Source organism: Trachurus trachurus, assembly GCF_905171665.1.
Source record: "Trachurus trachurus genome assembly, chromosome: 5".
NCBI classification, from domain to species: domain Eukaryota; kingdom Metazoa; phylum Chordata; class Actinopteri; order Carangiformes; family Carangidae; genus Trachurus; species Trachurus trachurus.
In genome coordinates this window covers 1,166,661-1,183,352 of record NC_139896.1, presented here as the reverse complement: position 1 = coordinate 1,183,352, position 16,692 = coordinate 1,166,661, and the positions used below count along the sequence as shown (strand labels likewise).

General features: G+C 41.7%; 1 protein-coding gene across 1 annotated transcript in view; it reads right to left on the bottom strand.

Annotated features, from left to right (window-relative positions):
* Positions 1–16,692, bottom strand: part of rad18 (RAD18 E3 ubiquitin protein ligase) — a gene marked incomplete at its 3' end in the record, with an annotated part of 55,299 nt that overhangs the window by 12,016 nt on the left and 26,591 nt on the right. The window contains exons 8-9 of the mRNA XM_083971193.1: positions 12,597–12,667; positions 12,235–12,295 (exon numbers count right to left, since the gene is read on the bottom strand). Coding sequence (XP_083827319.1) covers positions 12,235–12,295; positions 12,597–12,667 — 132 coding nt within the window. The remainder of the gene's footprint in view (positions 1–12,234; positions 12,296–12,596; positions 12,668–16,692) is intronic.

Genomic DNA, 16,692 nt, shown 5'->3' with positions numbered 1-16,692 from the left:
AGTCAATCTACTTCTACTTCTACGTCTAATACCATTTACCGGTGAATCTCAGCTGGTCTTTTTTCCACTGCAGCAGAAAAGGAACAATGTGACGGTAGCAGCGTGTGACTCAAACCTTAATGGAGAGTGGGCGCCGCTCTGTTATTATCAGTTTATACAGTTTCTAACTTCTATAAACTGAGTAAGTGTCGTCTTAAACTTATCACACGTCTCCGAATGACAGATCTGTTTTATTCCCACACAGATGATCTGTCCGTGCAGGACTGATGTTAATGTCTGTACGCAGAACATTGTGCATAATATGTAAAACTGAATCATCAATTGTTTAGTTTTTTTGGTTTAATTAACTCATTGGTTGTGTCCGAAATCCCTCCCTCATTCCCTCCTCCCTACTCACTATATAGTGAATTCAACATAGTGACTATATAGTGACTCACTGGTCAAATAAAAAAACACTTTGGGACACTACTCCGCCGCACAGTTAATGACGTATTACGTCGCGTAATTAAAACGTTCCGACCGCAATTGTAACGGCCGGTGTAGGTACCATGGATACAACCATGGTAACGGCCGGTGTAGAGGAGTAAAGCAATATATTAAGCGGTAATATATATATTTAAGCATCAAAGATGTTCAATCAAACCCACATAGTTTGAAACAACATTCAAAACACACACAGCCAGTGTCACAACTAAGCATAAAGCCCGCTAGCTTAATGCTAACGTTAATGTAAAACACCATAGACGGGCTAACAGAAATTAGCATCGCTATCCAGAGTCTGTGGTCAGTTTATAACGCTTGTTAGGAAATTTGCTCCGACGTTTGTTGTGGGAGTCTGTGGAAGCCGCGACCGGACAACTCTGGCAGCTGGACACATTTACTGAGGCTGCTGCACTACTGCATTTATTTGGTAGCTACACCGGTCACTACTGCATTTATTTGGTAGCTACACCGGTCACTACTGCATTTATTTGGTAGCTACACCGGTCACTACTGCATTTATTTGGTAGCTACACCGGTCACTACTGCATTTATTTGGTAGCTACACCGGTCACTACTGCATTTATTTGGTAGCTACACCGGTCACTACTGCATTTATTTGGTAGCTACACCGGTCACTACTTCATTTATTTGGTAGCTACACCGGTCACTACTGCATTTATTTGGTAGCTACACCGGTCACTACTTCATTTATTTGGTAGCTACACCGGTCACTACTGCATTTATTTGGTAGCTACACCGGTCACTACTTCATTTATTTGGTAGCTACACCGGTCGCTCTGGGCCGGTGTGTTAACGGCGTCGATCTGTGACCGCAATGCATGATGGGATATCTTGCTCCGGTTAGTGACCATCGGATGCTCACTACATTTCACGGTGAATTGTGGGATAGATTCAGTCACTAGATAGTGAACATTAATAATCACTAAACATTCGGACACCACTACAAAATGGCCTGGTCACTATATAGTGAGTAGGGGGGGATTTCGGACACAGCCATTGAGTGCCAGCCCTTTTATAAAATGGTCAGTGCCATGTGCCAGCGTTTGGGGGCATTTTGAGTAATATTTCAAGACCCAGAGAATATTTTGTACTATGACTCTGAAAACACCAAACAACTCAAAGGAAAGAGGAGACTCTCTATTTAACTAGGGAAAAAACCATTTGTTTGTATCTTGTTCCATTCTTGATTTATCTTAAGTTGAATAGAGCCTGGTTGCGCCAAAAAGACCACTTTTTTTCTAGAACGCTGAGAAAAATGCATTTTTGTGAAAGAGAGTCTCCATTTATCCGTTTTAATTTTGGCTTCAAAAACATGTAAGACATCTGAAAATTTCATTTCACATGTTTTTTAAAGTCCCAGTTTGTAACTTATTTGTCTTTTTCTGATCAAAAATCAAACATGTCTTTCATAAATCCGTATTTGACTGAAGGTGAATCACAGCTGCTACAAATGAAAGCTTTCTGGTTCCTTAGAATGAGTTGTTACAAGTCGTTACAAATACATAAGTGGGCGACGCACCGAACCGAGGCGGCCATGTTGCATCGTGACCGTAGGTAACCACGGAAACCGAACCGAGGCGGCCATGTTGCATCGTGACCGTAGGTAACCACGGAAACGGCCTGTTAAAACTGTCACCACTGTGTAGTGTGAGGAAGGACGGAGGCACCGGTGTTGCATTCAGGTGCAGTCAGGCAGACGGCCGTCGGCAAACCAACCGGATGTCATTTTACTAAAACAATACCACATCACCATGACAACATGTTGTCACAATACCACATCACCATGACAACATGTTGTCAGACCACTTGTTTATCCTGTTACATGCAGCGTCTGTTGTTGCATTTACGTGAAATCGGGCAGACGTCAGACAGACAACAAGAATACGTTCAGATATGCAACCGCACCGCTAGATGGGGGGAATTCCTACATACTATACCTTTAAGGTGGAAATCCTACAGAGTTAAGGTGGAAATATTAAAGAATCGAAGTGGAAATCCTCAGGAGTTAAGGTGGAAATCCTAAAGAGTTAAGGTGGAAATACTACAGAGTTAAGGTGGAGATACTAAAGAGTTAAGGTGGAAATACTACAGAGTTAAGGTGGAGATACTAAAGAGTTAAGGTGGAAATACTACAGAGTTAAGGTGGAGATACTAAAGAGTTAAGGTGGAAATACTACAGAGTTAAGGTGGAAATACTACAGAGTTAAGGTGGAAATACTACAGAGTTAAGGTGGAGATACTAAAGAGTTAAGGTGGAAATACTACAGAGTTAAGGTGGAGATACTAAAGAGTTAAGGTGGAAATACTACAGAGTTAAGGTGGAAATACTACAGAGTTAAGGTGGAAATACTAAAGAGTTAAGGAGGAAATACTACAGAGTTAAGGTGGAAATTAGGGATGCACATTTTGAATTTTTTTTCTGACCGATAACCGACGCTCGTTAAAGCAGAAGTGAGTGATCCGGTGGTTGTGGCTAATGCTGCGTTCCAGGCAGGCTTTTGAAATCGTAAATTACAGCTTCAAGTCACAACTTACGACTTTGTAGCGTTCCAGGCAACCCACTCGTGTTTCTCCGACCTGTTTTACCGGTGAAAGTCACTATAACGGCCACTCGTAACTTCTGACCCGTGAACTCGTACCAGATCGAACTGGTACCACTTCACAGGTCGGAAAAACACGAGTTACGGGTTGCCTTGAACGCACCATAACAGTCCTCGTCGCTACGTCACCACATTCACGCCGTTCCTTGGCTGCACACACAGCCCTGCATGCCGTTCTCTCTCCTCATTGGATAAAAACTGTAGGATACGATAAAAGTTTTCTCCTGGGCTCAGAGCAGAGCAGAGTGACTGACAGACCCGTGTTTCAGACCAAACACTCTATAGAAGTGATTGCTGTCGGAAGATATAACTATTTAAGACTTATATTAACACAAATATATCACTTACTTCTGCTTTAACCGATTATTAACCGTTAACCGATAAGATTAAGACACTTGCGGTGCACGGCAAAAAAAAAAAAAAAAATATCGCTCCAATTTTTTTGCCGTTAACTCTTTGACTGCCAGCCATTCTCACAGCAGCTTCCTCCAGCTTGCCAGGCTTTTTCCAGCTTTTTGACTGATTTCCGTAGACCCACCATATATTATGTACTGTTACTACATACACATTCAACCCATCAAAGGAAAGATGAGGGTCTCTAGTTTCCAGCAAAAAAAACTGTTTGTTTCTATCTTGTTCCAGTCTTGTGAAATTTGCGGTTGAATATAGGTTACTTTAGCCCAAAATGCCATTTTGGCACCAAAATCTTGAGAAAAAGAGGTTTTTGTGTCGGCTGTCATTTTCAGGTGAACCAGTACAACTGGCTCCTTTATATTTTGCTTTAGTGACACCTCAACATCTGTACAGTTGTTCTCTTGTAAACAACAACTAAATCAACACTGACAAATGACTTTTGATGACAACAGACAAAACATTTAGCTACTGACACACACTACTGCAGCCTTTTTTCCTTCTTTTCTTTGAGTTACAACTTTTTCTTTCCTTTTTTTTAGTGTGTGTGCGTACGTGACGTGTGCGTGTGCATGTACGTGTGTGTGTGTGTGTGTGTGTGTGTGTGCGCGTGTGCGCGGATCAGTTTGACAGGTTTTTGTAGCCGAAACACGGCGCTTTAGATCAGATCCAGCTTCCTCTGGTCAGCAGGCAGCGGTCTCACTCACTCTCTCTGTCTCTCACACACATCTACACACACACACAGCCTACAGCTCTGGCTGACGTGCCCCTGAACTCAACCACAGACAGTCTGCTCACAGACACTCCCACCATCTTTACCTCTCGTCACGTTCGCCGGCGCCGTCCGTTCCTCATCCACACTAGATCGTGGGATTTTCAAGCTGCTATCTGAGTGATTTCTCGCAAAATCTGGCGACTTTCCAAACGCCCTTGACGACTAACGACGAGCGATCAACGGGGTTGTTGTTACTAACGTTTGTGCGTTGTATCACGGAGCTGCACGGAGCTCCGACGAGCTGCCGAGCCGCCATGAGCCCCGCCGCCGCCCCCGAAGCTCTCACCGGCGGCCAGAGTGTCACGGAGCGGCGCCGCTGCAGTCAGACACCCGCACCGCTCCGTGAGGGGGGAAAAACCCGCTATATTTTTTATATCTCTCAATCCAAATGTGTTTTTCTGCACTTTATTTTGAAGATACAATTCTGATCTTCACAGAGGAGTAGGGCAAGACATTCAACATGGCGTTGCCATTAAAAAAACGCTAAGACGAGTTATCTCGTCTTTGGCAAACTACGCTTGGATTCCCTAAGACGAGATAACTCGTCTTTGGCAGTGAAAGAGTTAAATACACACGTGCGCTGCGACAGAGCAGCGCCACATCCACTGTGCTCTGTCTCAGCTGATCGCGCTTAGATCGTCCAATGTAGAACTATTTTTATACAAAGTGCAGCCAAACACCAGGCTGAAGGAGCAGCAGAGCTCCTCTGACAGCTCCTCTGTGGAGCTGTCAGAGGAGCTGCAGGTGAACAGGCTGGAGAGCAGCAACGTCCTCGTCCTCTTTTTTTTTTTTTTTTTCCAGCTCTGTTGTTACAGGTGATGCACATCTATGTCCATGTAGCTACATTTATTGTCTGATCTTCCTTCATGGCTGCTGCTGCTCATACTGTCAGTCCTCCTGTGGAACTTTCAGCTGTGAAATATGACTGAAGACACGTGAACTCTGCACGTGTCGACACGCCCCCATGACTTGACGACATAAGGAATAAGGAATATAAGGAATATAATAATAATTTAAAAAATAACCGATAGTATTAATCGGTCAAAGTTCTTGTTATCAGTTAATCATGTGCATCCCTAGTGGAAATCCTACAGAGTTAAGGTGGAAGTCCTACAGAGTTCCTCTTTAATGGAGGAAATTAAAAAACGGTTTTATCAGTGGTGACGTGGGATGAAACGCAAACACCTGTTGACTATGACGAGTGTGTGTGTGTGTGTGTGTGTGTGTGTGTGTGTATAAAGTGACTTCTAGGTTTTTTTTTCCTCACAGTGACTCTGGGTGGCGTGAACATGTGCTCTGACTATTAACTCAGGGAGAACATGTTGTCACATTAAGACCTGTGAGTGTGTGTGTGTGTGTGTGTGTGTGTGTGTGTGTGTGTGTGTGTGTGTGTGCTGCTCTCACCTCCCTGTCTACTCATTCACTATTCCACACGCTGCTGCTGCTGCTGCTGCTGCTGCTGCTGCTGCTGCTGAGTGAGTCATCCACATCCTCAGATAAATCAAGAGGTTATCACAGCACGGCAGCTATTTTTAGACGCCTCCTCCTGTGACTCACATCCATTTCTCAGCCACTTTCTAACTTTGCTCCTCTGAGTTTCCTCCCAACAGCCTCTTAATCTTGTTCAGCCATGTCAACAACGGGGACTGAGAGAGAGAGGGGATAATGCTGCCATCCCATAAAGCTGCTGCTGCTCCTCTGGCTTGACCTCTGCTCCCTGAGGAGAGAAACAAAGACCCCGTCTGTTCTGTACGTCTGATGATGATGATGATGCGTCGCTGACTGATCGGCTATGAGCTCATGAGGCGACGGGGGGGAAAGTAAAGTAAAATGCCAGAGAGACAAACAGCCGACGAGTCTTCACACCGAGACACTGACCGGCCTCATCAGTTTTACATGATGTTCCTCCGACCTCTCGCTGCTGAATTAGTCAGCGAAGTCTCCGCCCGTTTCTCTGCTGATAATGTGCAGCAGCGGACGAAGGGCGTTTGATGCTCGCTGCAAATTGAGGGCTTCACAACGCTGAATGAAGCCAGATTGGCCCGACTCTGAATAATATGCAGAATGGTAATGATGCTGTTGGAGGCTCAGAGTATTAAAGGAGATAGTAGTTCACCCAAAATTGAAATTTCTCATCACAACTCATGATCTCCTCCCCCTCATGTGGACTAAGGGCTGGGAGAAGTTTCAGAGTCCTCCGTGGCTTCTCTGAGTTACAGGGGGTCTCGGCGTAGCAGTGCATGTCCATATGACGGTTGCAAATGGATACCAACTGTCTTCGTAACAAAAAGACACACCAAAAAACATCCAAATACCTCCATGCTGCTCGTATGTAATGTCCCTCTTGCATTGAAGCCCCGAAATGCGAAATTGTCCAGAAAATTTTTTAAATTTGGACAAACCAGGGTCTGTCCTCTTCCCAGTTCGTCCAAATTTGACGAACCAGGAAGAGGAGCTTCGAGAAGCTTCTGCTACAAAACAAGCTTGAAAAATAGACTTATTTAATTTTTTTCGGGACAATTTCTCATGTTGGGGCTTCAATACAAGAGGGACATTACATACGAGCAGCATGGAGGTATTTGGATGTTCGTTGGTGTGTATTTTTGTTACGAAGACAGTTGGTATCCATTTGCAACTGTCATATGGACATGCACTGCTACGCCGAGACCCCCTGTAACTCAATTGAAATTTCAATTTTGGGTGAACTATCCCTTTAAAGCTGCTGCTGTGTGTGTGTGTGTGTGTGTGTGTGTGTGTGTGTGTGTGTGTGTGTGTGTGTGTGTGTGTGTGTGTGTGTGTGTAGAATATTCAGCCTCCACTACTGTGTCTGCAGCTATGACTCATCGTCTTCAGCACCAGGCAGCGTCGGTGAGAGGAACTCTGCTGACCAGAGGAGAATGAAATACGTCCACTGACCAGTCTGAGAGTCTGAGGCTCCGTTGACATGACAACGCTCACCACCGGTGACAAAAATACTAAAACATTTCAGAAGTTTTGCCTTTAAAAAAAAAAAAATTGTTTGGAAAAGGCATTTCCCATCAGAATCAACAGCACAAAAATACAAAATTGGTATTTTCCATCGTCCTTTTCCTGTTTATGCAGCCATTTATGCATACGGGTGAACAACACGAGTCAACGAAGAACACAGTCTGTGTGGTAAAGGGACAGTCTGTGTGGTAAAGGACCTTTTTTCCTCCTGCTCCTTCATGAGCTTCCATTATCACTTTCCTGAGAACACGTCCTTGTATATTCCACTAAATATGAAAGGTTTAGCACATTTACACATTTACATTAAACTCTCTCTTCAACCCACATGCTTACAACCTGCATAGCTGCAGTTTCTGCATCAACATATTAACAATCTTAAAAAGACAACTATACACATTAAAGTGCTTATTGTCATTTCCATCAGGGATAGGAAGGTGACAAAAAAAACTTCAGAGGGATCATACAAAGTCTAAGTTTTGCCTTTTTTTATAGACAAAAAAACTTCAATTACCACACATAAACGCAAAGACTATGTTTACACGGAAATCTGAAAACCGCTCAGTCGTTGCGTCCCCGTGTAAAAAGGTGAAAATGCAAAAGAAAACATTGAATTCCACAGACTTCTGCGTCACCGTATGCACGCATGTTTCCTCCCCAAAAGCGCTCGTCTAAACACGGAATAAAACAATGAGAACGCAACAACGGCACTTTAGCGTTTCCTGTTCAGATCGTTTCTGTGTAAACGTAGCAGGGCTGTCACTTTTTAGAAAAATTAGGTTTGAATGAATATCGAATGACCTGTAATTCATTCGGATAAATTTTTATTCTTCCTCACTGTGCAGAAACACATCAACGCACGTTTCAGCCTGAAAATACTCATCACTTCATTAAAGCCTGTTTGTTCTGAGTGGAATAATTGTCTTTTAAGTGAGAGCAGAGAGAATTTCTTTAATAACTGAGTTAGTTTCCCTAATGAAGATCGTGTTGGAGGTGAACACAGAGCTGAACGAAGCCGTGGAGGCAGCATCTTCTCTGAAAAACCACAGTCTGTGATGTGATGTTAGTCTTTCTAAGTGCTGTGAAATACACGGTGACAAAAAGGAGAAAAAGCAGCATTACAAACCATTTCACTGAAAACTAAATTGGTCCGTTCCACCCGAGCTCAGAGTAAAATTCATATCTTGGAGCGAAATGTTCCGTCTCTCTGAGGGAAACAGCGTTTTGCATTTCTTCTCTTTGTCTGCTGTGTTTTCCTGAAACTACAACTGCACTTTTCTGCACAGACGGAAATCACACAGACAAATCATAGATCTGGAAACTAAGGATTTGTTATTCTGCCTAGAGGGTCATGGAGGCGTCTTTCTCCTTTTCCTCTTTTAGTGAGCTGGTAAATAACACAGAAAAATACAGAACTTTTCCCTTTTTAATCAAACAAAGTTTCACTGTCAACTCTTTGTAATGAAGAACGTCATGCATAGTCATGATTTTAAAGGGATAGTTCAACATATAGTCAAATTGGCCCATTGCCATAATCCCTATAGTCATAGCAGTAGGTTCGTTACCTTTAATTTTATTTTTTTATTCATGCAAAACCGCTGATGCACGTTGCCTTCAGGGACAGTTTTTCATCAACAGTCTCTGTATTTCCCTCTAAAACAACTCTGTGTGGTAACGTTGTGTTATTATCTCATAGCGTGGTGAATGTGCAGCTCACAACTTGTCCACCAGAGCGTTGTGGAGTTGTTGGATTGTGTATTTGATGAGTTTGATGAGGGAAACCAAGAAATCCCATAATGAGCCTCCGTAGCGTAGCTCTGAGCAGCTCACGGCTCTGCTCCGCCGTTCTAAAAATAGCTTGCACTGACAATTAAAGGTAATGAACCTACTGCTATGACTATAGGGGTTATGGCAATGGGCCAATTTGACAAAATGTTGAACTATCTGACACTTTATTGGCCCTATCGAACCCAGCTCATTTCATTCACAGAATACCAACAGAGTGAAGCAATACAACTGAACTCTAAAACTGTAAAATACACTGATTCTATAAATATAAAATTCTTCATGATCAAGCTCCACCACCACTACAAGACTTTGTCAACAGAAACTCAAACAGATCCACCAGAGCAGGCTCAAGGGGAGACTATATACCGAGCACATGCTAAACTTACGACACAGCGAGTTTGCTTGTGCATAGAGCTTATAACGCTGCCTGTACATATCTTTATCATCGGACAAGTCATTAGCAATAATATGGCCCAAATATTTAATCTCTCTGCAGACACACACTGAGTGCAGTACCAGACGGATGGAAGACAGAAGGTTGTCTGTCTGTCTTCTCTGCTCATAACACTCATGATTTTACTCTTTACAGCATTGTACTTTATGTCAAAGTCAGCACCATACTGTGTGCAACTTCTTATCATCATCATCAACATCATTCTCCAAACATCTTAAAGCATGGCTACTAGAAAACCACATCTGTGAACACTGTCATACTTAAACCTGTATACTTTTCTGTCTATCTGCTGTATGTTGTTGTATTTTGAATTGTTGTTTGTTGTATGCCCAACGCACTTTACTGTGGGCATTTGGCAATAGATTATCACACTTCTAGCACTTTATTATTATGGGCATTTCTGCAACACAGTTCAGCACTTTATATTTGTAATATAGTCCAGCACTTTATTATGACGGGGCATCCTGCAATAGATTATAGTGGTAGCCTACAGTGTAGCAGCCCTGTACAGATGGAATTTTAATATGGAGATAATTAATCATGTGTCATCCCAAACCGATAGCCTTTGTTGTGGTGCAATCTACTATTCTGTTGTTATGGAAAGTCCTGTAATTTATTGTCCTTCCTTCCTTCTCTTCTCTTCTCTTCTCTGATACACCTACTACCTGCCCTTGGGACAGGAGGTGGAAATTAGCCGTGTAGCTACAATCTCTTTTCATATTTATATTTTTCTTTTAAAATGTTCTTTAATATGTTTTGTCCTATTTCTAAATAAATACAATTTGTAAACTTGTAAAACATTTTCGGTCTTCGTAAACCTGAAAGAACAAGGAATGAATAAATATCAGATCACAGATTTCCTAAATGTTTGATCTCCCGTACTGAAAATGATCCGTGACAACATCAAAAGACGGACGACTCTCTCCCACTGTCATTATGGGGTAGAGCAGAGGTAATAAAGACAAATATTCTACCCAGATTAACTTTACATTATTTATTTCTGCTCTCTCGTTATAATTTCCACAAGGCTGGTTTGAAGACACTGAGGCTCTATTCACCAGCTTCTTATGGAGGAGCAGAAATCACAAGACGCTCTCCAACCTGAGACCTCAAGGTGGACGAAGTGTCCCAGATGTATTTCTGTACCTGTCTTACAATGTGAGATTTCCACTTTCTTACCTCCTACTTTTTCCATGTATTATTAGTGTGCAGTCTATATAGAATATAACTTCATTCCATATGAAACTTTTCTTACCTATGCACTGGTAAAACTAAAAATCCTGCATTGTTCCTCTTTAAGGCCTTTAAGACGACACTTATATGGATTTTTTTTTTTTTTAAGCGGATATTTTCGTCCTCGTTTTAAAAAAAAAAACTCTGTCCACACCACAGAAACATCTCTGTCCATACGAAGAGGCAAAACTCAAAACGATCGCCTCTGAAGCCTGCAATGCCACGCCCGGCCGATAGGTGGCGATTGGCAAAATGTAAAATAAGAAGAAGAACGTATTTTAAACCGTGGACGCTTGGGCAGCGTTCCCACTCTTTTCTTGAAATCGTTTTCCAGGACATTTTCAGTTGACGGACATTAGTTTTTACACCGTACACTGATTCATCCTCCGTCCCATTCAAGCTTTGGAGAAGTCTTCTTTTCGTCAATGGAACCTTATTTTGTAAATTTAACCAGTTTGTTTCTGTGTTTATTCCTCTCTCTCATTCTCTCTCCCAGAAGTCTGGTTTAAAGATGTGCAGTCTGTGGCTCTAATTATGAAATAATATTTTAAATGCTTAGAAATTATGACAAATGTATCATAGAACAGCACAAACATGTTGTTTTTTTGTGGAAACGAAATCCTTAGAAGGGTCTGAAAAAGTCAAATAGAGCTCTGGTAGCTGGGATAAATAATTTTCCAGGACAACAACTCAAGCTTTTCCAGGACATTTTACTTTTTTTTCTCATTTTCCATGTGTTTTCCAGATTTTCCAAGACGTGTAGGACCCTATTGGGGCTATCCAGTAATATCGGGCGCAGCAGCAGACGCCTTTGCGTAGCGGTGGAGCGCAGTTGATGCAACAACGACAATGCAAAGCACAACCGTTTTGCTTCGATGCGTACGTGCGAACCGCTTGTTGCTAGGCGCTTGACATCATCGCTACACGGATCAACTCAATTGGATATTTTTTTATTTCTCCACTTTTTTATCCGTTTATGTGGGTGAAAACGCCGTGTTCGTGTGGTTGAGAGGCCCAATTGGACAGGAAAATGTGCGTTTAGCAGGGCTCCAGACTGCCCCTAAATGGAGGCATTTCGCCCCTAAAATTTGGGACAATGCAAGTAAGTTTTTCATCTACTTGTGCACATGTGCAACCAGTGAAGTTGCCTGTCTTTTGTTTTGTAACGCTGGTGAAACATGAAAGGGGAGACTCAAAAAATCTGATGTTTGTCATTACAGGTGGCAGGTCAGTGTGTGTGAGTATCGTGAATACTTGCTTTATAAGTCGATTTACAAGTGTGTGCCCCTAAATTTCCTGCTTGCTCTCCTAAAATGTTAAGTTAGGGGCCACGGTGCTCCTAGTGAAAAATGTTAGTCTGGATGGTTTAGGAATACATCGTATTTGTGTAGTCCAGGCCTCAGATGAATAAAAGTCATTTCTTTGTTATTCTGCAGGATGAAGAAATAAATAACGAAGTGGAAGAAGAAAACCACTTGACTTACTGTAATTTGAATGCATGGCATCGATCTCCTTCTCAGTCTGGTTCTTAGTGAACACCATGACCTGAACACACACACACAGGCAAACATCAATGAAAACACACTACACTGAAATGGTACATTTTACATTCTCAACCATCTAGTTATTATTTTTTCTTTCTGTTGTTAATCTTTAAATGTATTGAAAGGTTATATTATTATTGTTTGTTATATTTTAATATTAACCCTGCCTACACTTGCCAATGCTCAATCAACACAGACGACAGTTATTGGTCTTTTATGATGAATGTCTGAGTTTTTGGTGCTAAAACTCTTCAGTTGTTGTGTGTTGAGTAAAAGACAAACAGAGAGTGATCGGTACGTACAGGTTTGGTTTTCCCCTGCAGTTGACCTCTGGCCTTCTCGTTGGCCTCCACCTCTTTGGCAATATCCTCCGCTGTGGAAATAATAAAAATACGTCTTTATTACTGTGGAGGACAGTGTGAAGGATCAGATGTTATTATTAACAGAACAACGATCTATAAGAGGAGAAGTGTTGGTCCAAACTTCCTCACCAGAGTCTCACTGAGCTGTTTGAATTCATGAGGAAACATTTACAGCTCTGGAGAAACACGAACAGTCCTTAAAAACCATCTCTACACGAACGGCACTTATTCCGCTCCAGTTTTTTATTTAAATACCAACACAAACACAACTCCTTCTACTTAAAGGGGGATTTCTATTCTTATTTCTAGCATAAAATCCGATCATTTCCTCACCCAGATAACTTTGGTGTCATTACAAGTCGTGCTAATTAACGCTAACGCTAATTATCCTTTAATGAGACTGTCCCTTTATAGGCAGATTATAAAAACCACTGCTGGGATTAAACACTGACATTATCCCACAAAAACTGATTTATAACAGGGTTTATACAGAAATTCTTCAGTTGAATTTAATACCTTTTAATACCTTTTTTAATACCGTCACAATATTTTTTAATACCAACACGACTTCGAGCTGCAACTGTAGTGGCAACTTTTCGAACTTCAGTGTTGGGGGTAACTAATTAAAAAGTAACAGATTACTGTCATTTTCTTACTTAACTTTCTGAGTGACTAAGTGTAGTAGGCAAATGCTTACAATTCAAATCAAGTACCTGTTACCTGTTAGGGGGGTGTGCTTAGGGCGGTGACACTCACCATTAACAAATTATATACAGGTGCATCTCAATACATTATAATATCATGGCAAAGTCCATTTCCAGAAGTAAAGCCAACATTTCTGTAGCCTATTAAAAATGTTTTTTTGTTGTTGTTTTTTTAATTGGTCCTTTGTAATATTTAGATTTTTGGGGATACTGAATTATAAGTCTTCATTTAACATTAGTCATAATTAGTACAATTAAAATAAATAGAATAAATAAAGACATGAAATGTTTCATTCTTTGTGTTAGTTTCACTTTTTGAATTGAAATACTGACATATGCCTTGATAAACTTAACCATGATATTCTAATGCACCTGTGAATTGGAAATAATAGGAGTGATAGGTACAGTATATGAAATAATTAATTACTGCATACATCTTGACAGCTCGCCTTTACTTCATTTTAACCCTTCTGTGATTACGTTTGTCTGTACAGCACTTTGGAAACCTTTGTGTTTATTTAAAATGGGCAGAGCTCTGTGGGAAACACCTGCCTGACACAGCAACATAGGGAACCGTGCACGTCTGCAGCGCACAGCTGATACTCGATACTGATGCACGAAAAAACAAGCGCGTCGCCGTCGCATCGAATGCGCGCAGCTACGGTGCTGCTTTCGGTTGTGAGCGTGCATGTCGCGCGTCTACATTGGATATTGTATAATCAGAGCGAACTATGAATGAGGTTGCTTCACTTTCACGTGATTATCAGCCTGTTCAACATTTTACTGACCTGACGTCTTTTCACATGGGCTTCCTTCACCTTTCAAACGGGGCAGAGCTCCGCGGGAAACAGTAGGAGAGACACCGAGGGAGAATCTTGGTCTGACCCAACACTGACACATTGTGATCGCGCATGATGCGCATCTATATTGAAAGTAATGATAATACATCTGAACGGTCCCCCATGCACACACGTTTTAACCAAGGCAGCAGCCAAAATCACCCAGGCGGCACGGTTTTAGACTGAAGCGCAAATAGTTTTACCGCGAACGCACACTGACCGACGTCCCATCATTGATATCGCTCTGGTCCTACTTGCACATATAATTTATAAAATATAGGCTAAATAAATTCACGGGATTTTTAGGCCTGCACTTAAATGGGAACAAACTCTTAGTTGGATAGTGCTTCGAAAATTTAATACCTCGTCAGATGACATTTATTACTTTTTAATACTTTTTAATGGCCTTAATTTTTGCTAATTTCATTTACTACATTTTAATACCTTTTACAACCCCGCGGAAACCCTGCATATGTTGCGGTAAAAAAAAGAAAAAAAAAGAAGGATCGTTGGTTCGGTGGAAACCTGGCTTCGCGGGGGCTGCGGGGTTAGGGCACAGAGTAACTTGTGGTGCAACAGATCACAGCTGATCCGTGATCAGCACACAAGTGGTCCGCGGATCGATCAATTAAAAAAAAAAAAAGGTGTGTGTGTAGAGTGGGGACGCATACGCGCACCGTGGCAGCCGAATGAACGGGCAATTAAAAAAAAACTCTGCTTGTATATTTGAAGCTGCAGCTTTACTTTGTGCACAACAATAACTGCATGTTGTTTTATCAACATGTGTACTACTCTGAACGTCGCGACGCACCACGTTAATTTGCCTCATTAAAAACATTCAAACGTCAGTTTCCACCATCGAATGTTCTCATTTTGACTAACATTCGAATTGTATTCGAATAGCGAAGTTCGTTCTGACAGCCCTAATAGTGAGTGCTGAAAGATCTACAAGTACATTCCAAAAAAACCCAAGTGTCTTTTAAAATAGTGGTTCCTAACCTTTGTTGGTCAGTTGTTGTTTTTTTAATTTTTCAATTAGCCTACTAGACATTTCAGGTGTATTTAATTTTTTTTTTTTTTATATTCGGCCTTGCTTTTCACTCATTCCACCAATAACGTATGTTGCTTTTTTTTTTTGCAGTATCAGACCTGCTGATGGTTATTAGATAGTTATTAATTATGTGTAGTCGTCATGCTGGTCCCATCATACACAACGATGTGTATTGTCAATGAACAAGCAGCTCTACAGAACCAGGATGTAAGAAGCTGCTGCATGTTTAAACATCAAACAGCATCTCCTTCATTCTCCTGGTAGTAATAGATTACATTTATATAGTGCTTTTCACCCAACACCCAAAGTGCTTTACAGCAACCATTATTCATTCATACCACATTCACACCAGTGATGTAAACTAGGTGTAGCCACAGCTGCCAATGTGCACCAAACCACCACCATCATTCATACACATCCACATGAGGAAAGGTGGGTAAGGTGTCTTGCCCAAGGACACTACGACAGAGACTGGGACAGAGCGGGATTCGAACCGCCAACCCTCTGGTTACTGGACGACCCGCTCTACCGCCTAGCAGGCTGTTTAAAGCTGTACAGAAACGGCCGTTTGTCCTGTTTGTCGCGCCGAGTTGTCACGAGCTGCAACACGAGTTTACCTGAGTAAGGAAAACGAATTTGATTGGTCGTTATCGAGCGGGCGGGATATTCAAAGCTTGGGGCGAGACCGAGCTCCGTGTGTGTATCTCAGATGTTTGAATGACGGATTATGGATCCAATATCAGTGGCTGGTGAATCGTGTACAGGATGACGTATAATCTGTGCGCCTGCATTATCCAATGCGGAAAAAAAAACACCACACTTTCATCCCGGATTTACTCAAAAATAGAATTTTGCACAGAGCCAGACCCAGAGTGGGCTCAAATTCTATTTTCTTTTCTGTACAGCTTTAACAGGTGGAGGTCGACCATGAACATCCTCCTCCAGAGTCTAGTAGGGCTGACCCCATTACCATATTTTGATAATCATAGCGTAAATAATGAATTATGGCAAACAAACACATGTCTCCAAAGTCAGGCAGGTTTCCAGGATGCCAAGTAGCCGACTCAATTTAATGTAACAGTTGCCGATGAGAACCGGTGTCAACAAAAACAATCGATCACGGACTTCATGATCGATTACCATGGCAACGAACGAAGCTTCGATTTTTGGGGGTTCAGCCCTACGGTCTAGTTAAACCTCTGTCATCCAGAGTCTGGAGGATGTTTCTCTTATTTAACCTTTATTTTAACAGGGTAGATCCATTGAGAGCGAGCTCTCTTTTTCAAGGATGCCCTGTAGCACACAGAGATCACAGAAGATCAAACATCAAAATAGCACAATCAAATACAGTTCTGAAAACAAGAGTTAACAGGGTATCTGCAGGTTTCAGCAAGTCAAATTTAAGACTTTTTAAGACCTTTTTAATGCCACCTTGAATGAAA